The sequence below is a fragment of the Camelus bactrianus genome, chromosome 32 (assembly GCF_048773025.1).
Source record: "Camelus bactrianus isolate YW-2024 breed Bactrian camel chromosome 32, ASM4877302v1, whole genome shotgun sequence".
Lineage (NCBI taxonomy): Eukaryota > Metazoa > Chordata > Mammalia > Artiodactyla > Camelidae > Camelus > Camelus bactrianus.
In genome coordinates, this window is record NC_133570.1 from 20,133,779 (window position 1) to 20,160,846 (window position 27,068).

Here is a 27,068-nt window from a genome sequence, read left to right on the forward strand (position 1 = left end):
CTAGGTGGCCCTTCTTGCCAACCCCAGGAAAACTCATGGACACAGAATTCAACTGGCTGCAAAACTCTAGCCGTTTAATAACAAACACTCCCCCACCCTCACCTCCCATCACAGCACTGGGAGAGCCATGGGTCCAACCCATGGCAGGGGTACGTATGGGGAATGACGGGGGGAGGGCCGGCGGAAAGAAGCCTCTCCTTACCCAGCCACCAGCAGGGAGCGCCACCTAAGGGAGGCTGGGGCGGCCCAGAGGCCCAGCCAGAGAGGCTGAGTGGAGGCCAGGCCAGCAGAGGGAGGAGAAGGATGAAAACAGAAGAGACGCTGGTCTGTCACCAAGCCTAGGCCCTCTGGCCTGCCTGTGCCAAGTCCACTGGTCCAGAGCTGGCCTTGCACATTGAGGGGCTGCCGCCACTCACACCGGCCTTGCCTTCTTGGCCTTCTTCTCAGACCTCACAGCCTCATCATGGGCTTTCCGCTTCTCCGCCAGTTTGTTGGCCTGTGAGGAGAAAAGGGAGGACCGAGCTGTGATGGGGGGGCAGGGAAGGGAACCCAACCCCCTTTCTCCCACTCAAGGCCACCCCGTAAAACCCAAGCTTCCAGAAAAGCTAACAGGCAAATTACTACCATGGGGGAAAACAAACCAATCTGAACCACCTTGGGTGAAGAAATATGCCTTCACTTTGCCTCTCTAACTCAGTATTTTATGGGCCCACAGCAAGTTAGGAGGATCACAGGCTCCCAGAGCTGGAAGCAACCGCCCCACTGACGCCTTGACCTGGGAAAGCTGGGTGCCACTCAACCTTCACCAGGAGCTGCTGGGGAGGAGTCAACCTGGAACAGGCTTTCCCCCGGGGCCGTTTGGCAGCATCTATTACAAAGCAGGTAGGCCTTTCAACCTGGCGATTACATTCCTAAGAATCTACCCTACAGAGACACTTGGATGGAGGCAAGAGGTGCTTAAGTGTATTCTAAGAATGACTAAAAACGGCAGACAACCTAACCCTGTCAGCAGAGAACACTGTAAGATGCCGTGGACAGAGGTTCAGGCTACGGTTAAATGATCAACACACAGCAGAACAACCTGCAGGCAGGCCCTGGAGATACTGCAGGTTCAGTTCCAGTTCACCCCGACAAACTGAAGGTTGTGACAAAGGCAGTCACCCGAACTTCTCGGCCACTTTCTGGTCTCCAGGCACATTTAAAAGTTACGTTTATACTACACTGTTGACTATCAAGGGTGCAATAGCATTATGTCTAAAAACATAATGCATGTATCTTAATCAAAAAATACTTTATGGCCAAAAAAAAAAAATGCTAACCTTCATCTGAGCCTTCAACAAGTTGTGCTCTTTTAGCAATACTGACATCGAAGAACACTGATCACAGATCACCAGAACAAACATAATAATAATGAAACAATTTGAAATGTGAGAATTATCAATGTCGCTGGTGACAGAGACATGAAATGAGCAAATGCTCTTGGAAAAATGGCGCTAAACAGACGTGCTCAACACAGGGCTGCCACACCACCTACTTGTTAAAAACCAGTATCTATGAAATGCAGTAAAGCAAACGCAATCCAAGGAGGTCTGCCCGTCTATGCAGCACCACACCCCCCAAATAATGTCCATGTCATTGCGTGCACAGAAGAAACCTGGGCGGCTGTCACTACAGATCACCTCGTGGGCAAAGCTGAGTTGCTTTCAGGCCGTCCACTAGAGTTCCGGTGTGCACGAAACTCTTTGAAAAATAGTTAAGTGTATGTGGCTTTGTGAATGAGAAAGAAACAGAAGATGAACCAAAACCTCCCGCAGTCCCTCCAGGTGTATGCACTTCCGTAAGACGCTCCTTCGTATAAGCAGGCTGGCTCTGCTGAAACGGCTCTGGCCCCAGAGCCCATAGACTCAGAAAGCACCGGATGCAGGAAGGACACTGACACCAAGATGCCCACATGGGCCTGGGTGGGGCCCCAGACGCTGGGCCAGGCCAGGAGGCAACCTCAGAAAAGGGCTAAGAGAGGCCCCGAGTCTGCCCGGGAGAGCTCGCAGCCTCGAAGCTCAACTCGGGCGGGTGGGAGGCTCACCTCGCGGATTCTGCGCCTCTTGCCAAACATGATCTTGTTGTACAGGTACTTCTCCCGCTTCTTCATCATCATGATGGCCAGGCGCTTGGCCTCACTCTCCTCCTCCTGAGCCAGCCGCTGCTTGTCCTCCAGCTTCACCGTGCCCACCATCACCCTGGGCTTCTGGGGAAACAGGGTGGACACTCATGGAGGCAGGCTGCCCACCACCCTCCACCCCCAGGCTCCTGCCCAAATAGGCACCAAGACGGCCAGGGGGCTGCTGCCAAGGCTGTGACCCCAGTCAACTCTCCGGTACCTTCCCCTCTGTCCTCTGCTCTTCTGGGGCCGTCTGTCGGGCCTCTGTCCTCCGCTCCTCCGGGGCTGTCTGTTGGGCCTCCATCCTCCGCTCCTCCAGGGCCATCAGGTGGGCCTCCTCCTCCTTTTCTGAACCAGCCTCCATATCCTCCTCCTCCTCCTCTTCTTTTCCTTCCTCTTTGTCTTCATCACCATCACCTTCATTGTCCTCTTCATCATCCTCCTCTTCAGATTCGTTCAAATTTCCTACATACAGCCAAGGACTTCTGATCACCTGGGAGCCTGCTCTTCCCCCATGGCATGAGACCTGGCACTGGGCACCACCCTCTTTGGCCACAGGGACGGTCCAAAGGCGGTGCAGGGCTGTCCCAACCATGGCCCCTCTGGCACTGCCCCACAGAGGAAACTCCAGGCTCTGGACACCTGAGCTCTGTCGCCTCCTATGTAAACTTCCAGACCATTCTGCTGAGCTACTCCGAGCATCAAGAACACCTGACTATAGAACACAAACGGCCCTCCCCCTAAGCCTTACTCCAGAGGTGGGTTTAAAGGGCTTCATGCCGCTGCTGTCCTGCTCTCTGGAGCTTTCTACATTCATAGCCAAGAAGAGAAACAGCCAGCTGAGGCCCAGGGCCAAGGACAGCCTGGAGAAACCTCCCCACTGCCCCCCACCCCTGGCCCGGCCCCTCACCTGGGTGCTCCCCCCGCTGCAGGGCCAGCAACTTCAGCTTCTCAGGGGGGACATAATCGCCTTCCTTCTCTGACACAAAGGGCGAGAGGTGTGGGGGCAGCTGCACCCCAGGGAAGTAGTCTGCCACGGGGAGGAGGAGCCGGGCGTTCACAGAGTCGAACACCCACTGGGGCTGCACGTAGCACCTGGCACAGGGCAGAGGCAGAGAGTCATCGCATCTGCAGGGGACTTGACACAGACCCCTATAACCAGAAACCCAAACAAGCAGAGGAAGACGAGGGCCTCAGGGGCCCACCTGCCAATGACGGGGGTCTGCTGCCCAGGCCGGTCAACAATCTGGTGGGTGATGCCGGAGTCTGTGACGTCGTAGGTGGCACCGATGCACAGAGATCTGTCCCAGGACACGTTCCCTCCAAAACTCCTACAGGCACAGGGAGAGCCCACAAGAGCACTCAGGCATGGGGTGCCCATGACCTCCTGCCCTGAGCTGGTGAGAAAGTGATGCCAGCTGCCCTCCCATGAGTGTTTCCCACATGCTGGGGACAGGCTAAGAACTTTCCTCGCCCATTCTGTCAAATCTTCCCAACAGCCCTAAGCAGTGGATGCTGACACCAGCCTGATGTTACCCACAGGCTCCCTGGGCTGCCTGGTCCAGGGTGGAACCTAGCCCAAGCTGTGGCAGAGCCAGTGTCATCAGCCTCCCCACCTGATGATGAAAGCCAGGGCCTCGCGGGGCACCTCGCGGTTCAGGAAGAACTTCAGGCCCTCAAAGAGCTTCTTGTGCTTCTCCTGAGCCTCCAGCTCCTTCCTGCGGTCCTCCTCCTGCGCCGACACCTCCTGCCAGGACAAGGGGTCGCTCACACCGTCAGCCCCACCCACACCCCCACTGGAGGCAGAGGTTGGAGACCACCCCCTCCCCAGCTTCCTTTTAACTCCCAGTCCTTATGCCTCCCCACTCTGCCTCCGCGCCCCTTCTAAAAGACAGCACAGTCCTCACCCCATCGGCAGGAAACTCATCCACTTCAGCCTCCTCCTCCGTGGGCACCACCACACGGGCCAGGCTGGCACCAAGGGCAGCCAGTTTCTGCGGGAAAGAAGCAGGGCTGCTGCTTGCAGGTTGGGGGGTTGTCGGGGGGCATGGCTGGGGTGGGGCAGGGGTGGCACTGACAGTTCTGGGACGGATATCAGCAGGTTTGGGTTCAAAAGACCAGCCCTGAGACCACTCCCAGCCCCAGGCCAGGAACCACCCTTCTAGGGGAGGTGGGGCCCGTGCTCTGACAGCCTCTCTCACCTCCATAGAGCTCTCAGAGTCCAAAGCATAAGTGTCCTCACTGCTCTTCGCTTCTGCATGGGGCTGGCCCTCGAGCTGGGAGGCAGGCGGAAGGTCAGAGAAAAAGGATGCCCACTGCTCCCACCTCGGCCCCCACCTCCACGTGGGGAGAGAAGGGCCAGGGCCCCTTCGGGGGAGGAGAAGGTGCTGGGCTGGGCCGGGCCTACCTTGGGTGGGTAGTGCAGGTTGAGTGACTGGTAGAGGCGGAAGTTGACGAAGCCCAGCAGAGTCGTGTAGAACTCAGTGAAGGTGGCCATGACCCTGTAGTCCACGTCCGTTGGGTGCTGGGGACACAGGAGGCACATCAGCAGTGTGGGTGCAAAGACTGCACTGACAACCCAGGCAGGGTGGGGGTTCTGCCTGCCCAAGGATCAGGACCCCCCAACTCAGGGTGGCCCTGCCTTCAGAGCTCTGCCCATGGGAAGAGGCCATGTGGCATGTCCCCACCCAGGAGTATTCTGGGCACCAGTGAGGCTCTGGACGCGGTCCCAAGGGTTAGGTAAGGCCAGAGCCCGATCCCCGTGCCATAAAGGGGACAAGAGGTGTTAGAAAAGGGAAGCCCTTGACACGATGTTTCAAGGACTGGCTGGCGCCCCCCTCCCCTGCCCCAGCTCTCCCCCTCAATCTGCAAGTCAGACTTCTGTCCCTCCAGAGGCCGCTCGTGCCTCCTCCATTACTTATCCCACAATTTTCGTATGATGTCGCCTCCAGGGCTAGCCCACAAGCACCTGGTGGCCCAGCTGGGAGAGGCAGCCCTGGAACAGTCCATCTGCCTGGGTGGGGGCAGTGGGTGGACGGCACTCAGAGCCTACAAGCCTTGGCAGCAGCCTTGGCACAGACACTCAGAATCCAGCAAGCCTGCCCTGGGGCCAAGCCAGAGACAAAGGCACAACCCGAGGACCAGGGATGAGCTGGGCAGCTGCCTGGCTCAGCCCCAGGGAGATCTGAAGAAATGGGCAGAAGAGCTGCCTGCTTGGGGCAGAAGCACGAGCAAGCAAGAGGCACAGGGGGGCTCGTCCTTAACCTTGAGGAGACAATAAAGCAAAACAGGGCAAGGATCTGAGACCCAGACCAAAGTGCCTCGATGCCTAAGCAGCACCGCCCCCAAAACCAGGGAGGCCTGCCAACTCCAGGGACCTGGACGGGAGGATGTGTCGAGCAACGTCAAAATCGGTAGCGTTCACAATAACCCTTCTGTGCCCGTGCGCCCGTGACACTGAGCTCCATCCTGCCATCAGGCAGCAACTGGGCTGTGGGGGTGCAGGGATGGAGAGGTGCCCCATCTGTCCCCCAATGACCCCCGGTCCTTACACGAGCATCTGCCAGGGCCTTCAACACGCCCAGGAGCACGCGAGCAGTGACTCCCCCCAGCACAGTGCTGAGCAGCCCCCTGGCCCCCACTACCTGCCTGGGTCATGCTGCCAGGAGCCCAACACTGGCTGCACAGGGGGAGGGGGGCATATTGGGGCCCCAGCGACAACTCAGGACCAGTCCCCCATCCTCCTGCTAAGAGGAAGCAGTGGCAGTGAGCTGGCCAGAAAGGAAGGAGGAAGGGGCGGCCTGTTCCTTTCCCCTGTTCCCCAGGGCCAGCTGTGCGGAGGCCGGCTTCCACAGGGCCCTATTCACCACCCGGGAGGACAAAGACCAGTCTGAGCAGCGCGGGGGTGTGACATCAGAGAGAAGGAAGGAGAGGGAGGGCCAGAGAGGAAGGAGGGAAGGCAGGGAGGACAGGGGAAGGGGAGAGCACAGGCTCTGGCACATACACCCACCCCAGGGAGTGGGCATGCCAGCGGCTGAGGACCACACCCGCCTTTCTCCCACAGAGACCGCAGGCTGCCACCAAACGTCACCACTGCTCCACACTAAGACGTGGTTCCAGCCCGGGCCCCCACCAGCCCAGAGTAACGGGCAGGGTCCCAAGGCCCCCAGACCACCAGCTCAACCTGGATACCCACCCCCTGGCCAGCAAACCCATCATCCAGCCAGGCTGGTGCACCTGTTCTCCACTGGAGGCACCAGTTTCTGCTCAACTCTCAGCAGAAAGCGGGGCCAAACACAGACCCACAGCATAGTAAGTTGGAGGGGAGCCTGATGGGGACCCTGTGGGAGACTAGAGGATAACCACCCCCCATAAAGAAGCCAACCCTGGATTTCTCTCAATGGATCCTGCCAAATATTGCCACAGTCTGAAAAAAAGATATATAAGAAGCAGTATCCCTCATAAGTAGTGCCACTCTATGCTCACCCCCAGATCTCACGCAGCCCCCAGCCCCGGGTCGGGGACGGGAATGGGGGGGCAGAGGAGTCCAGTGATACAGCTGTTCCCTGTTTGCTCAGCAAACCCCAAGGGCCAACCACCAGGCACTTCTAAAGCTTTTTTTTCCTTAGATCCTCACGACAAGGCTTAGAACATGGAAGCATGTTATTAACCGGGGCGCAGAGAAGTAAAGGAACATGTCTAAGGTCAACCAGCCAGCAGGTCCTGGAGTCAGGCGGGCTCTGGCTCCTGTTACAATGGCGCACAACACACTCCCCACCCCCGGCCAGCACTCAGGAACCCAGCTGGCTCTGCAGGACAGGAAGCACCCCCCCTCACTCTCTCGTCTCTGTCTAGGAACCAGAGAGGGAGCACCGGCCCCACAACCCCACACCCCCCTGCCCCCCACGGGCACACTCACATCGTGGGAGAAGGTGTAGGGCGTGATCCACACAATGGGCTGCCCCAGCACCTCGGCCTGGTAGTAGATGCCTTTGATGGACAGGAAGACCTACGGCGGAGGGACGGCATGGTGAGAACATGGGCAGCGGGGCAGGGAGCAGGCTGGGACCCCTCAGGCGCCCCGGGCTCACCTTGCGCAGGGCACGGGCAGCGATGACGTAGTGCATGAACTCCACAGCGAGCCGGCGGCACAGCTGGATGGTGTGCACGTGGCACTTGCCAGTCCGTGGGAAGGTGGAGAAGAGGAAGCACATGGAGAGGGCATCGTCCAGGTCCCGCAGGGCATCTATGAATGTTGGGTACCTGCGGGGCCAGGAGGGCAGCACTCACAGGGTCACTCAGCCCGGGCTCCGACCTCCTGGCCCCAGCCTGTTAGCCATTCTAAGGCCCCATTCCCTGGGTCAGGACCCGCCACCACTATCTCCTGAACAGACAGCTGGGAAAAGGCTGAAGCTGCCCTAGGGGACCAGGGTGGAGTCAAATCCATCCAGTCTGGAGCTAAGTTTCCCAGGCCATCAGACCCCAAGAGAAGACAAGAGATTTTAGGCAGTCCAGGGTGTCTGAACCTCACCACTACTGACATACTGGGCCAGGTTTTCTGTGCCGTGGGGGGGTTGTCCTATTATACTGTAGAGTGTTTAGCTGTACCCCTGGCTTCTATTCATTAAATACTAGTAGACCCCCTGCCATCCAAGTCATGAGAAACAGAAACGTCCCTAGATGTTGCTAGGTGTCCCTTGGGAGGCAAATTGACCCCAGGCTAAGAACCACTGATTTAGCCGATGAATGAGGGGGACTGCTGAGAAGGCTGGGCAAGAAAAAGGTTAAGATCAGAGGTGTCCAGCTACATCTTCCAGGGCTAATCATGCATCCCATGTGTACCCCCGGAACTCTGGCTCTCTCCCACCACAGGGCCTTTGCACTTGCTCTTTGTGCAGCGTGAATCACACTTCCCCTGGCTGGCTCAAATGGCTCCCCTCAGAGACATCTCCTCTGACAAGCCTGTAACTGACATGTGTCCTCCAGTTCCCTTCAAGGCTGGCATCCCTCACGGCACACACGTGGAATTGCATTAGAATAACTTGCCAGTTTGCTTTTAGCCTGCTTCCTCCAAGAGAATACCAGCTCTGTGAGCAGGGTCTTGGTCTCATTCCCACCATATCCCCAGCACCAGGTCAGATCCCCCTGCTCACCGCTCCTTGACGATGTGGTCGAGCTTGTAGTTGGGCTTGTTGTCCTTCAGCCGCTCCACTGTGTTCCACTCACTCTTCCCATAGGCCTTGCGCAGCTTCCGGACGAACACCTGGAAGAGAGGACGAGACCCTCTTGGGTGGAGGAGAATACCCGGGGCAGGACACATGAGGCCGCTTGCAGCTGACCACGCTGTCTGCCTGTACGACCCGGCCCTCAGCCCAGGATCTGCACAACAGCCAACTCCAAGGAGCAGCAAACCTGACCCAGGCTGACAACGAGCCCACCCACAGCACCCCAGCGATGGATGGACAGGGATGACCACTCAGTCGTGCTGACTCCACCTATTTACACGGAGGTATAACATTTTCAGCCCTATTCTCCAGCTGAGGAGTGAGGCAGTTCAGGGCCGGGGGCTTGGGCCTTCGTTCTCAACACCAGTCTGCATGTGTGGGGCTGAGCCACACAGGGAAACGCAGCCGAGGCTGGTGGGGGCCCCAAAAGTCCTCCAAACCGACTGACTTTCTCCCTCCGAGTGCTGCAGGTCAGGCCTGCCCTCAGTGCTCTTCAGAGGCTCACAGGCCACCTCCATTGGGGTCGGAGCACCAGCTCTGAGGCAGCCAGTCCCACGGGGGCCCACTCCCCACGTAGTGAGTTTAGTGGCCACCAAACCCAGCAGCAGAAGAGGCACCCGCCTTAGTGGGCTCTGGTGAGCAGGCCCCCCAGCCTGGCCCTGCTTCTCTGCAAAGGCTTCAATCATTTGCATTTGGTTTGGTAGAATTAGGCGTCTACTTTTCCCGTGGTAGATAAGCATTTAACGGTTTCTATTTGCAAAATGAAAAGCTTGGTCTCAGGAAAAAAGAACCCAAATAGGAGGGGTTTCTTTGGGCAGAAAACACACCAGAGATGGGGGAAGAGGGTAGAGCTCAGCGGTAGAGCACATGCTTGGCATGTGTGAGGTCCTGGGTTCAATCCCCAGCACCTCCATTTAAAAAAAAAAAAGAAAAACTACCAGAGAACCCCTGAAAGACCACAGTCTGTCTCAGAGGCAACAAATTTACTCTTTTCCAAAAGAACCAGGGGAAAGTATGACAGGTGAAACATTAACCATTGGCCAGGTCCCATGGAAATGATTTGCACACCTGAGATCTCAGTCAATTCCTTTGAGGTAGAATTACCTCACCCTTCATACAGGCTTGCTCAGAGTTTAAACAATCTGCCCAAGGTCAGTGTTAGTGGGGCTGCACAGAGCAGCGAAGGGCACCACCCAGACCCCCAGAGCCCAGGCCTCACCTTGTATTCCCGAAACTTGTTGACAATGGGTTCGTGGAGGAGGAATTTGATGTCTTTAATAAGGTAAAAGGTTCGGGCTGCCGTGGAGCCCTTGTTAACCTTCTTCTTGTGTTTGGGTTCATGGGGATAAATGCCCTTCAAAATGCACAGCCGTCTGGAAAACAAAGGCCATTCCTTCTGTCAGTACCTGTGCTGAGTGCTGGCAGGGAACACGGAACATGGGCACCCTGACTTTAAGAAACTCCCATCCTGGTGCAAGGGTCTGATAATCATGAGCTCCCTGAAAAACAGAGTGCAGACTGTCCCGAGTACCAGAAAGAAACAACAGGATACTGCCAGGGGCCACACCGGCAGGCACTCCCTTCAGCAAGAGGAATCAGGAAAAGTCTCCCTGAGAAATCAACATTTTGGCCACATACAGGCATACCTCATTTTATGGAGTTTTTTTTACACATTGAAGGTCTGAGGCAACCCTGCGCTGAGCAACTCTACTGGCACCACTTTCCAACAGCATCTGCCCACTTCACGTCTCTGTATCACATTTTGGTAATTCTCACAATATCTCAAAACTCTTTCATCATTATTGTATTTGGTATGGTGATCTGTGATCTTTGAAACTGTTGTTGTAATAATTTTGGGGGCTCCATGAATCACACGAATATAAGATGGTGAACTTGATCAATAAATGTTGTGTGTGTTCTGACTGCTCCACTGACGGCCTTTCCCATCTCTCTCCCTCTCCTTGGGCCTCTCTATTTCCTGAGACACAATATTGAGATTAGGCTAATAAATAACCCCACAACAGCCTCTAAGTGTTCAAGTGGAAGGAAGAGTCACACATCCCTTAATTTAAATAAAAAGCTAGAAATGATTAAGCTTGGTGAGGAAGGCACATTGAGAGCCAAGACAGGTTGAAAGCTAGGCTTTTTGCACCACAGTCAGCCAAGTTGTGAATGCAAAGGAAAAGCCCCTGAAGGAAATTTAAAATGCTATTCTAGTCAACACATGAATGGTAAGAAAGCAAAACAGCCTTATTGCTGATATGGAGAAAGTTTAAGCGGACTGGACAGAAGATCAAATGAGCTATAACATCCCCTTAAGTCAAAGCCTAATCCAGAGCAAGGCCCTACTCTCTTTGATTCTATGAAGGCTGAGAGAGGTGAGGAAGCTGCAGGAAAAAGTGTGATGCCAGCTGAGATTGGTTCATGAGGAGTAGGGTGAGCAGCAAATACTGATGTAGAAACTGCAAGGTTGTTTTCATGCCTGCTACCAAAATATCCATTCTGCAGTCCGTGGATCAAGGACTAACTTCAACTTTCAGGTCTTACTAATTAAGAAATAGATTTCGTAAGGCTGTAGCTGCCGTAGATAGTGATTCCTCTGACGGATCTGGCCAAAGTCAATTGAAAGCCTTCTGAAGAGGATTCACCCTTCTAGAGGTCATTAAGAACATTCATGATTCAAGGGAAGAGGTCAAAATGTCAACATTAACAGGAGTTTGGAAGAAGTTGCTTCCAACCCTTGTGCGTGACTTTGAGGGGTTTAAGACTTCAGTGGAGGAAGTCACTGCAGATGTGGTAGAAATAGCAAGAGAACTGGAGCCAGAAGTGGAGCCTGAGGTGGGACTGAACTGCGCCAACCTCATGATCAAACTTTAACAGGTGAGGAGCTGCTTCTTAAGGATGAACAGAGGTTTCTTGAGATGGAATCTACTCCTGGTGAAGAAGCTGTGAAGACTGTTGAAATGACAACAAAAGATTCCGAATATTATGTAAACTTAGTTGGTAAAACAGCAGTGGGATTTGAGAGGATTAAGTCAAATTTTGACAGAAGCTCCACTGTGGGTAAAATGCTATCAAACAGCACTGGGTGCTGCAGGGAAAAGTTCATGAAAGGAAGAGTCAGTCAATGCGGCAAACTTCATTGTTATCCTATTTTCAGAAGTTGTCACTCACAGCCCAACCTTCAGCAACCACCACCCTGATCACTCAGCAGCCATCAACATCGAGGCAGGACCCTCCAAGAGTAAAAAAAGATGATGACTCCCTGAAAGTTCAGAAAACGATCAGCATTTCTTACCAGCAAAATATTTTAAGTTAAGACATTGCTTTTTAGACATAATACTATTGCACACCTAATAGACTATAGTACAGTATATAATACAGTACATAACTCATACGCATTGGGAAACCAAAACATTCACGTGCCTTGCTTCATTGTGACATTCACTTTACTGCAGTGAAACCAAATCACAGTATCTCTGAGGTCTGCCTATAAAGAGCAGAGGGAAGAGCATCCTTAGAAGGACAAAGGCAGTAAGAGTGGAAAGTGCTGGGTATGCTTGGAAGATGAGAAGTGGGCCAGGCGGTAGGACCCACAGGCTGTGGAGGAGTCTGGACTTCACTCTCTGAGGAGCTGAGAACCCCCAGCTGCAAGATTAAGGGGTCTCTACTGCCAGAAGGGAGAGGATGGGGGAGAGTGCATAGTACCAGCAGGTCCATTCTGACGACTAAGGGCAGCATGACCCAGTGCTCCAGATTCCCCATGGACCACAGCCGGCAAAGCACAGCTCACCAAAGCAAGGCCAGGCAAGAAAGAGGAGGAACATCAGAATCCCAAACAGAGTCTGTAGCAGTGCAGCTTAGACAGGGGTGTGGCTGAGTGTTAGCCGCGTAATGCACTGCCCAGGCATCCAGAGGTCCCCCTCTCCTCTCCAACCTCACCTGAAGTCGGCCAGGCTGAGCTGCAGCTTCTTCCGGGCTTTGTTTCGGGTGATGTAGTTGGTGGCAGAGCCTCGCTCATACTTGGGGAGAAAAAAAAAACAATTCTCCATTAGCAATGATTGCAGTGATAGACAGCAATCTCTGGATATTCCTCATGCCAGAGGCAACTATCACCTTGGATAAGTGGCCAAGAGGCTTCTGGGACAAAAAAACACCATGGGGAGGGAGCCCACATGCCTGAAGGAGCTCTCCTGCACTATCTTCAGCTGTCAGCACAGAGGACACATACATCTGCATGATTCAGGGACCACAGGGTTGCTGTGGATCTGGTGCTATGCGAAGCACTTAGAAGTAGTTGATTCCTACTGCATTTTGAATAAAAGCCAATCTCCTCACTGTGCCTGACAGGCCTTGTATGACCTGGTCCTTGTCCAACCCCAACCACACTAGATACCATTCTTCCCCTGGTTTACTATACCCCAGCCATCCTGACGTCCTTCCGATTCTTTGCACACAGCGACCCTTTCCCAACTAAGATTCCTGGCACTTAGTTTCCCCTGCCAGGCTTGTCAGTGATCATCTTATTTGGTTGCTTACTTTACTGTCCATCTCCCCCACCAGAAAAGGAGCTTGGGGAATGCAGGGACCACATCTGATTGTTTATGTCTCCATCCCCTGTGTCTAGGACAGGGCCTGGTTCAGTAGAAAAGGGAGTAACAAGCTTTAGAGATGATGAAATCGACATCATGGTGGGCTCTACGAAATATTCACCAGTCTTTCAGTAAACGGTCTTTTGGCTCGGCCTGACTGGGGGCGTGCAGCTTTGCTTGGTAACCTCAACTCTCCTACACAGCTCTACTCTAGAATTCTATCCTGGATTTCACCGGACGAGTAACTGCCGCCCTCGCCCATCTTTGGACCCCTTCTGGCTACTGTCTCATGTCGCATTGATCCCAGCCGATTCTACACCTACGACAGACCAAGGCTGGGGAAAGGAGCAGTCCCCAGGCTCTGCTGGTCCTGTCTCCTACATCCCGGAGCACCCCCCTACCGGCACCCCCACCGAGGCTTCTCGCTCTTCACCTTCTTTTTCTCTAGGCCTCCCATGGCTCCACGGTGAAGGGTTTACAATCGCCGCGCGGACAGACAGCGCCACTTCCCCCCGCATGTGCCCTGCCTAGGACCCCGAGGTCCCCGACGCCGCCGGCCTGCGCGGGCTGCCCAAGGAGGTGCCTAAGAGAATCTAGGGAAATCTAGGAAAGTCAAGATTTAAAACTAAAACCCCTGGAAAAAATCACTAAGGCCACTCTTTGGGACCTTTCTTACATATGAGCTTATTACAGACTTTTTTTTTTAATGTCTAAGCGAAGGCGGCTATTCAGGCATTTCTATAATCATCCTGATAACGAACGTTTGACGTCATGAGCCCCATTGCATGTTGGGATGGAAGGGGGCGGAAGGCTTAGAGGCAGCGCAGCGCCTTCTGGGATGCAGAGGGGAGCCGCACTCCTCGGTGAGGCCGCGTAAATTGCGTTGCCACGGAAACGGTTGCTGGTGTCGTTGGAACCTGGTTCTTTTGACTGAGAAGCGGCCACCAGGGGCGGTAAGGGAGGCTGCGCTCGATTCGCCGCTGGCCGTTGGCTTTTCCTTTGGTCCATTCGCTGATACCGGAATAAATAGAACAAAAGCAGGCTTTTATCCTCACATAGGTGGAGAGGCCTGAGAGACCACTTAGACTTTATGAGCCTTAGCGGTAGGTTGAAAACTGACGAAACGCCAAGCAGAGTTACAGAATTCGTGGTGTATTTTAAATGTACGTTTAACGCGTTTGAGCTTTTAATATGTGTACGCAAATTCCTTATTGTGTTCCTCAAAGGATAATTACAAGATTTATACAAATACTCACATCAAGGTTGTGTGGTCTAGGAAGTAGACAAAATTTGTAAAGTTGTTTGATGTTTTCTTCCTTCAGGCCTCTCAACTCCATTTGGAGATTGCCTCTAAATTTTAAATTTGAGGTCCTTGTGAATGAGACCGGACCCAAGTTAGAGACAGATACAGACTTTAAGCAGTGGCTGACGTGCTTGTTTTGAACAATGCATTTTTTATTGTCTACTTTCAATTAAAGCTAAAACAAAATAAAAACCTAGTGATTCTACAAACAATGAAAAATGGAGTAAAATGAAAACCAGGTTGGGGACAGTGAGCTTGTGAAGACTTGGAAGGAATTTGCCAGAGAGGTATGAGGAAAACCAGGGTCATGTGGTGCTCACAGGAGAAGACCGTGGAGTGTTTCAGAAAGGATCTGAGGATAAAAGGAGAGGGGCTGGCAAAGAAAAAGGAGAAAGATTATCCAGGCCAGAGGCAAAAGTTTGGGACATTCAGAGAATGACAGAAGTCCATTATGATGGGAGCATGGAGGGTGTGACCGGGCAAGAGGAGAGGGAGGGACCTAAGGGGACAGCAGTGGCTGGTTCATCAAAGGAACACAGGAGCAAGGCCAGTGTCATGGGGCGTGTGACCTGGCCGGCCCAGTCACCCATGGCCCTGTGCTTGATCCACTGCTCCATTGCTGTCTTGAATTCTTTGCAATGTTTTAAGAAGGCGCTCTGCACTTTGATTTCACGCTGCGCCCTTGCAAATCTTGTAGCTGGTTCTGCACAGGAGGGACCCTGTTCTGCTCATGTTGATTTGGAGGGGTCAGTGAAAGACACGGGTGGAGGTGTCTAGGAAAGCAATTGTACTTTCAGGTCTGGAACTCAAAATAGGTACCAGATATTATAGGTGAGGAAACTAAGGTTCAGGGAAGGGAAGAGACTCACCCAAAGGTCACTTAGCTGCTGAGTAGTAGAAAACGGACTTTTGACTAGGCAGCCTTGTCGCAGGGCCTGCTGCTGAAATCACATGCCACTGCCTAATGAGTTGTGGACAGGCCGGGGAACCCAACACTCAGTTCCCTTCTCTCTGTCTTGTGGAAACTGTTACTCTGACTCCAGGACCAAGTGAGGCAGATTTTAGTTCTGTAAAGGGAAGAGATTTTTATTTTTATTTTCAGAACAAAAAAAAATTGTTTATTTGCATAAGTAAGAACAATGTAGGGCCAACGCTGAGAGTGTGGTAAGACTGCTCAGCAACCATGTCCCCAGAGTGCACCTCTTCTGGCTTTTAAGGAATGGGAACCTTCCTGGGCTGGGAGAACTTAAGGAACATTGAAACACACCATTTGTTCTGAAAACTCCCATTGCATCCAGCTGTCCAAAGCCAGGTGCATGGACTTCTCAGGATTTCCAGGCTGCTTACCGTTCCTTTCTTGGGGAACCTCTGACAGATGCTTAAGGGTCATGGGCTTCCTGCCCCAGAAAGTAAAGTATTACATGGGAAATATTAGTCAGATGTACTGCTCCATTCCATGTGTCCTGAACATTACTATGATCTGTGCAAGACATTTGTTGTAAATAAGCCTGCAGAGTGTACAGTATGTTTTCTAGGAGTCCTTTGAAGAACAGCTTGCAGACAAGAGGTGCTAGCCTTAGTTTCACAGCCAGCAAAACTCCATCCAAGAGGCTTTTGGCAGGTCCCCTTCTCTCTGGTTTCAAGCTGGCTTCAAGACAGCCCCATCAACCAAATTCCAGGGGTCAGGACAGGGAGTCAATCACCATTAGGTATTCAGCAGAGAACAGTTAAGTTGGGACTCAGACATTTAGCTCAACATTCAGAAAAGAAAAGGCCCCCTTTCCTCCATGACAGTGTATTAAAAACAACTCAGAGCTGACTTTGCAAGGAGGCATCCTCCGTAGTAAATTAAATGGCTGAAGCTGGTGCTTCTTCCAGCAAGCAAAAGAACTCTGCTTCCCAGTAACCTAGTGTGGGCAATCCCTGAAGCTCATTTTTAAACCTTTCCTGCTTTTTAAAAAGCCTGCTCCATTGTGGGGGGTGAAAAACTTCACAGGAAATGAAATGTAAACAGCCACTGAATAAGATCATAAAAGGGAAAGCCTCTATCCATCTTTTTTTAAATTGTTCATTTCAGACAGCACAACTCCTTTTAACACACTGGTAGCTTTTTATAAAAATGAGATTATATTGGTTCATTTCTGATCGTCCTCTCCCCTTTCTACCCTTTTCTGTCTCCCAGCTACTCACAATATGTTCAAGGTAGCCAGCAGAGCAGAGGTGAGGTGGACAGATCAATTTCACCTCCCGCCAGACAAGCATTAGGTGAATCATTTGATGCAATTACAAATGCTAAGCCTAATGGATGACACCCAGGAAAAGGTAAAGAAGAGCGGGAAGGAGAAGCTTCCTGACGATTTCCATGGTAAAGCTATGTGTCACGTTGTCTCTGATCATCTTCAAAACAAGTCTGCGGGTTTTATCTTTAAGTTGATGTGCCCTGTCTTCGCTCAAGGTGGAGCTGAAACCAGTTGCAAAATTTCACTCTTCTGGAATCCAGAGGATCTAGGAAAAATGGGGTCTACGTTTCTAAGTCAGAAAGAAGCAGTGGTTTCCCTGCCGCTCATTGGACACCGCTCTCGCGAGCTGGATTGGGCACCGGGCAGGGAGAAGGAGGCGCCGGGTGAGCCGCCTGGGACGAATTGCTGACCCGGCTGGGCACTGCAGGCGCAGTTAAACGCGAATGGTGCACGCAGCTCTCCCGAGCTCCCCGTACACACACGGCCTCCCCCAAAGGAAGCCCACTGCTGCCTAGGACCTCAGGCTGGTGTCGCTGGAGGGGTGTCAAGCTTGGAGGACTTCAGCCTGGGTGCTGCTCACCGAAGGGAAAAGGCACCCTCTCTAGTCAAGCCTCCCCTGCAGAGACTCCCAGCAGCCGGCCCCTCTCCCCAGGAACTCTCAGACACCCCTACAGACGCCCATCCACGAACGATCTCGCCTCGGAAGGAAGTGGAGAGGTCTGGGGAGAGCGAGACTGGAGTGAAGAGGTGGGGACTCCCGTCTGCAGCAGTTGGGGAGGGCTTGGAAAATGGAGCAAGCGACCAGAGTAAAGGAAGGGCAGGGGCCCCGTCCCAGCAACCTGTAGGATTGACGATGATCGCGAACGTGGGGTGGGAGGCAGTGGTCCCCTCGGAGGTTCTCCGCCCGAGTCCCATCCCGTTGGGCTCGGCGCGCGGAGAGGTGCAGGGTGTAACTTCGGGGGCCAGCGCCATGGTTGCAGGTCCCGCTCAATCGCCCAGCTCGCTCAGCCCGCCGCTTACCTCGGACAGCCGCAGCCCGCCGCCCAGAAGCAGAGCCCTAGCCAAGGGAGCCACCGGCGCGCCTGTCCAGCGCCTCCTCCTGCGGCGACGGCTGTCCCCAGGCTGCTACTCCCGCTTCGGAGTACGGCTCCTCTTGCGCGCCCTGGGAGCCCGGGAGAGGCACGGCGAGCCACGGGCCAAGACCAGTGGGTCCCGGGGGTCTTCAGCGAGTAACTGCTCCATGGCCTCTCCCTACAGCACCGGGGCAGGGCACTCTGAGCCGCCGCGCGCTGGATACCCAGAGGATCCGCGCGCTCCCATATCCTCCCACAGCGGGGCGATCACTGCCGCCACAGTCACTGCCAGAGTCGCCCGCCGTCCCCTCCGCACCTCTCGCTCGCAGCGCTCCCGCCGCCGCCGGATTCCGGACTGAAGGGAAGAGATTTTTAACCATTACAGCTGTCCACTCACGGAATGCTTTGTGAAATACCGATCCTCCAATACCATTTTGGTGAAGAACCCAGGCTGCGGGCAGACACACCTGGCCCTACTGCCAAGCTACGGGCAGGCCACTTCACCTCGCTGTACCTCTCTTCCTCGCATGTAAAATGGCAACACCAACTGCATAGAGTCGTCGATCTAAATATTTTTAAATTATTTTTAAAAAATGGATAATAGTGGTACAGCCACTTTGGAAGGCAGTGTGGCAATTTCTTACAAAGATAGATGGGGCCTTACTATTCAATCCAACAATGACACTTCTAGGTATTTGCTCAATTGACGTGAATACTAAATGTTCACAAAAAACTTGCTTGGGAATATTTATAGCAGCTTTATTCATAATTGTCAAAATTTAGAAGCAACCAAGGTGCCCTTTAATAGGTGAATGGGTAAACGCACAGTGGTATGTTTCATGAGTTATCTTCCATAAAAAGATATGGATAATCTTAAATGCATATTTGCTAAGTGAAAAAAAAGCCAGTCTACAAATACTACATATTGTAAGATTTTAGTTTTATAACATTCTGGAAAAGGAAAACTATGGACAGTTTTAAGATCAATGGTTGACAGAAGGTCAATGGGAGGGAGGAGGGAGGGTTGAATTGATGAAGCACAGGGGTGTTTTAGGTGATGAAACTATTCTGTCTGGGATGATATATGACCCTATGCATTTGCCAAAACTCATAGAATGTCACAGCACAAAGACTGAATTATGTATGCAGATAAACAAAAAAAAATCACTTTGGGGGTCAGCGGAATCCCAGGGTGGAATGCAGAATGTGACGAAATAATTGAACAGTTTTATAAATGTATGAACATCGTCTCTGAAGACAGCGGGAAAAAAAAGATGATGACACAGGTAACTTGTCAACAATCAGCTGACTGTATATTTGAGGGTTTATTTCCGTTCTCTCAATTCTGTCCCATTGGTCTATACCTATATCCTCATGCCACACTGTTTTGCTCACAGTCACTTTGCAGTAGGTTTTGAAATCGGGAAGGGTGACGACTCCAACTTTTCTTAATTTCCTTTTCACATTGTTCATTGCTGAGATTCCATTTCCCCACAGGGTCTTGGAAAAGAAATGCCATTACTCTTCATCACGGAAGAGTAATGTAGTAAAATGCTTTGTAAACCATGAAGTGCTGGAAAAATTAAGGCGTTGGGATTGTTACCGGGATAATAATAATAATGAAGAATGAAGCCTCTAACCTGCATCATCCAGTATGGCCCCCAGCCACGTGTGACGATGTAAATTTAAAATAAAATCAAGTAAAAATTAAGTCCCTTCATCACAGTAGCCACATTTCAAGGGAGGAATAAGTGAGATGACCATGTGAAGCACCTGGTACCTAGGAATATCTCAGGAGCCCTTGAGTGAAAGGTTCTACCTGTGTCCAAAGTCTAAGCTTGTTCCTTGTCTATTTAAATTTTTCCTCCTTACTGACTTTGAAGATCTTGTTATTGAAATATAACAAGCGTACAGAAAAGTGGACAAATGTGCTAGCCATGAAATTCACGTCTCAGGCCTCCTGCAGAGGGCACAGGGGTCAGACCTACATGGCTGACTCCTGCTTTCCCAGCTTCCAGCTCCCTTCCATTTCCCTCATAGACATTTTCCCAGAAAAACTTTTGCACATTCACCCTGTCTTGGCATCTGCTTACTGTGGGACGTAGGTAATACAAACGGTACTAGTAATTGTCCTTAGACCATTAAATGCGTGATAAAATGGGCATCCGAAACTGGCTCACTCACAGCTTGGCAAGCACAGAGGTGCCAGCCCAGTTGGTAGGTGGGCATAGAGAGTCCATGGTGCAAGGTGGCAGCTTAGTTGCAAAAGATTTCACTGGTGGGAAAATATCTGAGTGGAGGGAAGGTCTGTGGCAGGTGCACTGATTGTGGTATTTGAAGGATACTGAAGAGTGGTGAACAATGCCTACGAAGATGAACAGGGTGGATTGGTTGTTGCCAAGTTGTGTGAGTGCCCTGCAGACGGATAATGAAAGACCAGGGCTTGGTTCCTCTGGTTCCCTCTCCCTTTACACTCGTAGAATTTTCCCCAGTCAGTCCTATGCACATTTTATCCCATTTGGCATCTGCTCTTAGAGAATCTGGACTAATGCAACCAGTCATAGATTTATAGCTTGATTATTTTTTGCAAACCAGATACACCCACATAACCAGCACCCAGCTCAGGAAACAGAAGATGACCAGCACCCAGGAGCCCTCCTGGTAGTGCACCCTTCCACTTCCTGTCCTCAGAAACAATCATTGATCTGACTTGCCACATCATACCTTAGTTTTGCCGATTTTTGAACTTTGTGTGAATGAAAAATGTTGCCTGCCATATCAGTAAACAAAGGATGTTGTAACCATTAAACTGTCAGCTACTGCAGCTGCCCAGACTGCACCCTGAGGGGATTTGGAATAGAGAAAATCAGGATCCTGGTCCTAGATAGTTAAGATGTTTATCAGAGGAATGATTTCAATGAGCCCAGACTTTTGCATCTTCCCATACATAGAAAAGCACTGGATTCATTAACTTGCGATGTCTGTATTTTATTTAATTAACAGTAATTTTTGGACATTATGACTACCTGGGTTTGTTTTTTTCTTCAAAAACTCCTGTATATCCTGGCTCCTCCCTTACCTCTTTGGAACAGTCCCTCGTAGCCATCTGAGAGGCTGTCTCCTGGGCTTAAGTCCTCAGCAAGTCTGCCAAATAAAACATAATTTTCAACTTCTAGATTGTGCAATTTTTTCAGTCGACATTTATATCAATTTAATCTCATAGCATGTTTTGTCTGCTAGATAAAGAACTGTGAAGGGTCAGAGTTGTTACCCACCTCACACAAATAAGTAATTTTTATATATGAAAATTGCAGAAACATGGGCCTTCTGGGTCAGGGAAAAGAACTCTATGTTGATACTCAGATTAACAGCCAAAGTAACATTAATTCCTCACACCTAGACCCAAAGGCAGTGAAATGAGAGTCGATGGAAACTTTCTATGTGAGTGCCAATTTACTCCCCTTAAAGAAGGATAGAGGAGGCTAGGGCTTTTCACAGGAGCACTGAGACGTTCACGGAGATCTTAGTTCCCTGCAGACTGTTTTCATTTTTGTCTGGCTTTTTTCATTCAACATTATGCTTGTGAAATTCATCCCTATTGCTGTGTGGATGTTCACTCATGCTAACTGCCATGCAGAATGTACCATACTTTACCCATTCTATTCTTGATGGAGATCAGGTCGTGCAAAAGTGTACCAACTGTGGAGTTAGGGAACAGACCACAAGGCTACCCTCACTTCTGATAACAGTTGCAAGTTCAAGGGTCCTTGAGATCATCCTCAGTTTTGATAATTCACTAGAAGGGCTATCAGAACTTGATGAAAGCTGTTACACTCACAGTTAACTTTATTACAGGGAAAGGATACACATTAACATCAGCCAAGGGAAGAGACAGGTGGGACAGGGTCTAGCAAAGTACCGAACATAGAGCTTAGTCATCCTCTCCCCAGAGACTCAGGACAGTGTTACTTTCCTGGTATCAATGTGTGACTCTAAGCACAGAGTATTGCCAACCAGGAAACTCGCCTAAGTCTTGGTGTCCAAAGTCTTTATTGGGGCTCCATCACATAAACAGGGTTGACTGCCTGTGTAGCTGATGTCAATTTCCAGCCCTCGGGAGGTCCAAAGCTGGTATCACATGAACCAAAGTCCCCACCCTAAATCACATTGTTACTGTCTGTCTGATTTCAGACTCCTAGGCAAACAAAGGCACTCCTATCAGGCATGACATTCCATGGGCTTAGAGATTATCTCCCAGAAGCCAAGGGCAAAGGCCCGAACTCTGTTTCTCCTTGCGGTTTTATCACAATTCACTTTATATTTTTCAGTTATATTATTAGGTCTAGAATGATTTTTAAAAAACCTTCTTAGTGAATTGACTCTTTTATTAATATAATATGTAGTAACTCTCTGTTCTAGTCACTCTTCTTGTGTAACAAATCATCCCCAAATGTAGTGACTTAAAACAAGAATCATTTTGTTATCTCATGGTTCAGTCTGAGTCTTCTATGCAGTTGCAGTCATAAAAGCTGGACTAGTCTGAGGGCTGGAGAAGCTGGGGGCTCTCTCTCTTCAGGTAGTCCTGTGGGTTACTTTTGTAGGCCAGTTGAGGCGTCCACCCAGGGTAGCAGCCTAAGGGCAGTTGGACTGCTTACGCAATAGCTTTCAAGGCTTGCCATGAGCAAGGTGACAGTGAATTTTCTTTTCTGACCTTATCACTTCTCCTACATTCTGCTACTTACAAGCAGTTTACAAATCTGCCCAGATTCAAAGGGAGGGGGTTTAGACTTTGTGGATGAATGACAAAATTATAGAAGATCACCATGGGACAGGGGGGACAAAGATGCAGCCATCCTTGCAAAAGACAATCTGATAATACTGTCTTTATCTCTTAATGCTTTTTGCCCAAGACTATTTGATCAGATATTAATATAGCTAAACCAACTTTTTTTGGTTGGTATTTATCTGGTATCTCTTTCTCTGACCTTTTCCTTTCAATCTTGTATTTTTATGTTATAGGAGTTTCTCTTGAAAACAGAATATAGCTGGATTTTTTTAAACCAATCTGATAATCTTTGCTCTTGAACTGGACGGTTTAATCCATTTACATGGATTGTGATAGCTGATATATTTGGGTTTATTTCCTCTAATTTTTGTTCTATCTATTCACTTTTTCTAGGTTTCTTTTTCCTCTCCCTCCTTTTTGTTTTTAGATTAATTTCTCCCCACACTAAATTCCATTTCCCCCTCTATGAAGTTACATACTTTGTTCCTGTTCTTTTAATAATTATCCAAAATTTTTAACTAAATCAAAAGACTTAGCAGATCCTAAAGTTAATCATTATCTTTGTCCTCTTCAGAAATAGTAGAAGGATCTTAGTATACTTTAACTCCAACCTGATCCCTCTAGACCTGTGTACAACTGTTGAACTTTATCTTGGTTTTTAAATTCTGTATAGTACACATTATGGGTGTTGTTTTCTTGTTTTTCCATTTTTTTTAATAGAGTTATAGTCATTTTACAATGTTGTGTCCATTTCTGGTGTACAGCACAATTTTTCAGTCAAACATGAATATACTTATATTCATTTTCATATCCTTTTTCACTGTGATCTACTACAAGATCTTGAATATATTTCCCTGTGCTGTACAGTATAAACTTGTTTATCTATTCTATATATACCTGTCAGTATCTACCAATCTTGAACTCCCAGTCTGTCCCTTCTCACCCCCTGGGTGTTGTTTTCTGTAGTCAACATTTGTTTACATTTATCCTCAGGCTTGACATTTTCTTTGCTCTCATTCTTTCTTACATCTTTCTCTCCTGGAATCATTTTTCCTTTTCTAGAGGTATATTAGTAAGACTCTACTGCAAGTAAACTCTCAGTTTTTGGTTATCTTAAAATACCTTTATTTTACTCTTAAGTTTTGTTTTTGAGTGATAACTTCACTGGTATAGAATTCCAAGTGGCTGGTGATTTCTCTCAACACAATGAAGATCTCATTCTAGTCTGATCTGGCTTCCATTGTTACTATTGAAAAGTTATCCATCAGTAATATTATTGTCTCTTTGTAGATAACATGTCATTTTATGTCATCTGATCCAGCTTGAGATTCACTGGGATTCCTCATTCTGATGATTGATATCTTTCCTCAATTCTGGAAAATCCTCAACTGTTGTGTTTGCAAATATTGCCTCTTCTTTCTGACCATTTTTTTTCCTTCTGTAGTTTCCACTGGACTCATGTTGGACCGTCGTACTCTATTTTCTGTGACTCTTAACTGCTCATACTTTTTGAAATCACATTTTTAAAATTAAACTTGCAAAAAGAAGCATAAAATTAGTGTGGATAGGCTGATTGAGACAAAATTAAAATCAATATCTATGATATTTGATAAACTATCAAAAAGATGATACTGAGATTTTAGTTTCTGCTAAGAACAGTTAAAATCAAGATGTGAGTTCTTGAGTAGCTGGTTAAAATATCATCACTTTTAACGTAGTCTCGCAGAAGACCCCTGCCTTCCATAAGTTGCTTAAAATCAGCAGACTCCCCAGAGCATGGGATTATTTATTTAAGAATATCAGCAAAAGTATCTTCAAAGCCCAGAAAAATGATGAGGTTATCATTTTAAGGAAACTCCTCTTTAGAAAAGAAAAGTAGACTTCATTTTTTTGGAACAGTTTTAGTTTTACATAAAAATTCAATAGATAGAACAGAGAATTTCCGTATACCTCAAAGAATCGATACTGATACTTTATTATTAACACACTTTATTTAGAGTTCCTTAGTTTTTAACCTATTATCATTTTTTTTTTCTGTTCCAGAATACCATGTGACATTTTGTAAGGGGATTAATCCCATTCATGAGGGCTGCTAATGACCCCTAAAAGGCCTCAATGCCAGAATCCATGGCATGAGGGATTAGGTTTCAACATAGGAATTTGAGGGGGATGCAGCATTCAGTCTATGTCATCATTTATTTATTTAATCATTTATATCAGTATGGACACATGGATATTTATTTTTTACTTTGGGTTTCAGTCTAACACCATTTTATTTTGTTGCTCTAGTTGTTCCAGCTTTGGCCACTAGAGGGTACTTTGAGCGTGTGTGCATGTACTAGTATCACGTTGCATATTTCTTGTCCCAGTCCTAGTATCAGCCACTTCTCTAGGGAAACCTGTCCTCTTATTGGAGAATGGTTATTATAAACCAAAAGCTGGGTGCCTGGTAATCTTACTGCTGCTATTTTTGCTTCTAGGCCCTCTCTGCTGACAGAGCAAAAAGTATGTTTGTATATATGATTATGCTGTATACATACATACCTATAAATATTTCTAGGTGTAACCATCTTTGTCTATATTAAGCTAGATATGAATTCATACTGATGTCTCCACCTCTAATCTGTCACCATTTGGATCATTCTAGCCTCCCCCATTCTGATCTGTAAACCCCCACTCTTAACAGTGAGAAACCTGCCTTCCGTAATCTGCCATCCATTTACTTAATTGTTCAATTCCAGTACACATGTCTACTGACATCAGAATTATTAACTCATGCCCTCATGATATAGTGCTTATGTGCAGATCCTTTTACCTTTATTCTTAAAGACCCCACTCATTTTCACAGTTTCTCAGGTCAGCACCCTTTCCCCTATCCCATTGGTGAGGTTGTTTCATACAGTTGTAATACAGTTAGATTGTCACCATCTGCATTCTATCCTGGGATCCTCTGATCTCCTAAATGACTTATTTTTAAATTTGCATGCATTACGTTCACTCTGTGTTGTAAAGTTCTGTAGGTTTTGACAAATACATAGTATTAGGTATCCACCATTATACTATTGTACAGTTTACCGTGCTGAAAAATCCCCTGTGCTTGCTTCACCTGTCCCACCCACTCTCCCCTACTCCTTCCCCTGCAACCTCTGGCAACCACTGATCTTACTATCTCTCTAGTTTTGCCCTTTCCACAATGTTACGTAATTGGAATAATTGGAGGTTTTTCAGTCTTACCTCTTTCTTCACTTAGCAGTATGCATTTAAGTTTCATCTTTGTCTTTTTGTGGCTTGATAGCTCATTTCTTTTCATTGCTATTTTTAGTTATATAATATTTTATTGTGTATACGTACCAGAGTGTGTTTATCCATTCACCTATGGAGTTGGCTCCAGTATTTGGCAATTATGAATAAAGTTGTCGTAAACTTTCACATGCAGATTTTTGTGTGGACAGAAGTATTCAAGTCTGTTGGGTAAAAGTCTAGGAGCACGATTGTGGAATCTGACAGTGAAGCTATGTTTTGCTTGGTAAGAAATTGACAAGTATCTTCCAAAGTGGCCGTACCATGAAATTGACAATTACATTCCCACCAGCAATGAGTGACAGTTCCTGTTGCTCCACATCCTCGCCAGCATTCGATGCTGTCAGTGTTTTGGGTTTGAGCTATTCTAATACTTATATGGTGATATCAGTTGTAATTTGCAACTATATGGTGACATATGAAATGGATCATCTTTTCATAGGCTTTTTTGCCATCTGTAGATCATCTTTGGTGAGATGTCTGTTCAGGTCTTGGGTCTGTTTTTAAATTGGGTTGTTTGTTTTCTTATTGTTGAGTTTTAAGAATTCTTTGGATAATAGTCTTTTATTAGATACATCATTTGCAAATATTTTCTCCCACTTTGTAGCTTGCTTCTCATTCTCTTATCTGCAGATTCCAGACAGTTCCAAGGATCTGTCTGAACAGCTCTCCTGGGACCTGTTAGCAGGACTCCAGTGTGTCCCCTCCTGGGGTCCTGTTAAGACAGCTACCCTTGGAGGACAAGGGGAAGGCTATCAGACAGGACTACTCAAATCCTGCCACAGCATCATCGGACGTTTCCGAGCATCATGTTGAGGAGAAAGAATTTCCCTCTCCCCTTTAAAGTTTCTTTCCACTGGTCCGATGATCAAATTCACATGAGACACAGTAACAGAAAATCAGATTTAATTTTGTAAGTACAGGAACCTCACATACATGAGAGAGCCAAAGACAGAGGGTAGAATGAGATATATGTGCCACCCTGAGCTAAGGAATGGGACTGGGCCTCAGGGCTTCAACAGGCAGGAGGGCCATTCACAGAACAGGACAATTCACAGGACAAGAAGTAGAGCAGATGCTTGGTAATGAGATGTTTGCTCTGCTATCCAGATGGATCACTCAGATAAAATTTATATCTGGTAATAACTCTCATTCTGGGAAATACCTCCAATTTAAATTCTTCTAGGCAGTTAAGGGAGAGACAGACATTTCTCTCAAGCCCGCAGGGTCTCAATTGCCTTTAGTGCTAAAGAATCCACATGCCAAGGTGGCGTGTTTTGGGGAGGCTCAATCTGACCCCCTTCAGTTGTGTGGCCTAAGATGGTCCCACAGTCTCATGTGCAAGACTGTTTTCTCTTACTTAGCTGGAACCCAGACCCTTAGAATTTGGAA

General features: G+C 48.8%; 1 protein-coding gene and 2 long non-coding RNA genes across 4 annotated transcripts; 1 reads left to right on the plus strand and 2 right to left on the minus strand.

The window, feature by feature from the left end:
• Positions 1-47: 47 nt before the first annotated feature.
• On the minus strand, positions 48-13,557 carry PES1 (pescadillo ribosomal biogenesis factor 1). Of its 2 annotated transcripts, none has more exons than XM_074355969.1 (15): positions 13,408-13,557; positions 12,325-12,404; positions 9,602-9,755; positions 8,311-8,420; positions 7,249-7,420; positions 7,077-7,166; positions 4,566-4,682; positions 4,360-4,434; positions 4,066-4,152; positions 3,775-3,905; positions 3,364-3,489; positions 3,069-3,253; positions 2,379-2,623; positions 2,084-2,242; positions 48-496 (listed from the first exon to the last, which is right to left on the minus strand). In XM_074355969.1, exons 1-15 carry the CDS (start codon positions 13,429-13,431, stop codon positions 413-415), a joined length of 1,839 nt encoding a protein of 612 aa, XP_074212070.1. In that variant the 5' UTR covers positions 13,432-13,557; the 3' UTR covers positions 48-412. The 2 variants fall into 2 exon arrangements, with proteins under 2 accessions (XP_074212070.1, XP_074212069.1); XM_074355968.1 differs by having other exon boundaries at positions 2,084-2,245.
• A 132-nt stretch (positions 13,558-13,689) lies between these two features.
• Positions 13,690-20,765, plus strand: LOC141575761 (uncharacterized). The gene is made up of 2 exons (XR_012503542.1): positions 13,690-13,927; positions 16,460-20,765. It is a non-coding gene; the product is annotated as an uncharacterized LOC141575761 (long non-coding RNA).
• Positions 13,934-17,675, minus strand: LOC141575762 (uncharacterized). The gene is made up of 3 exons (XR_012503543.1): positions 17,538-17,675; positions 15,147-15,344; positions 13,934-15,050 (listed from the first exon to the last, which is right to left on the minus strand). It is a non-coding gene; the product is annotated as an uncharacterized LOC141575762 (long non-coding RNA).
• Positions 20,766-27,068: the final 6,303 nt, after the last annotated feature.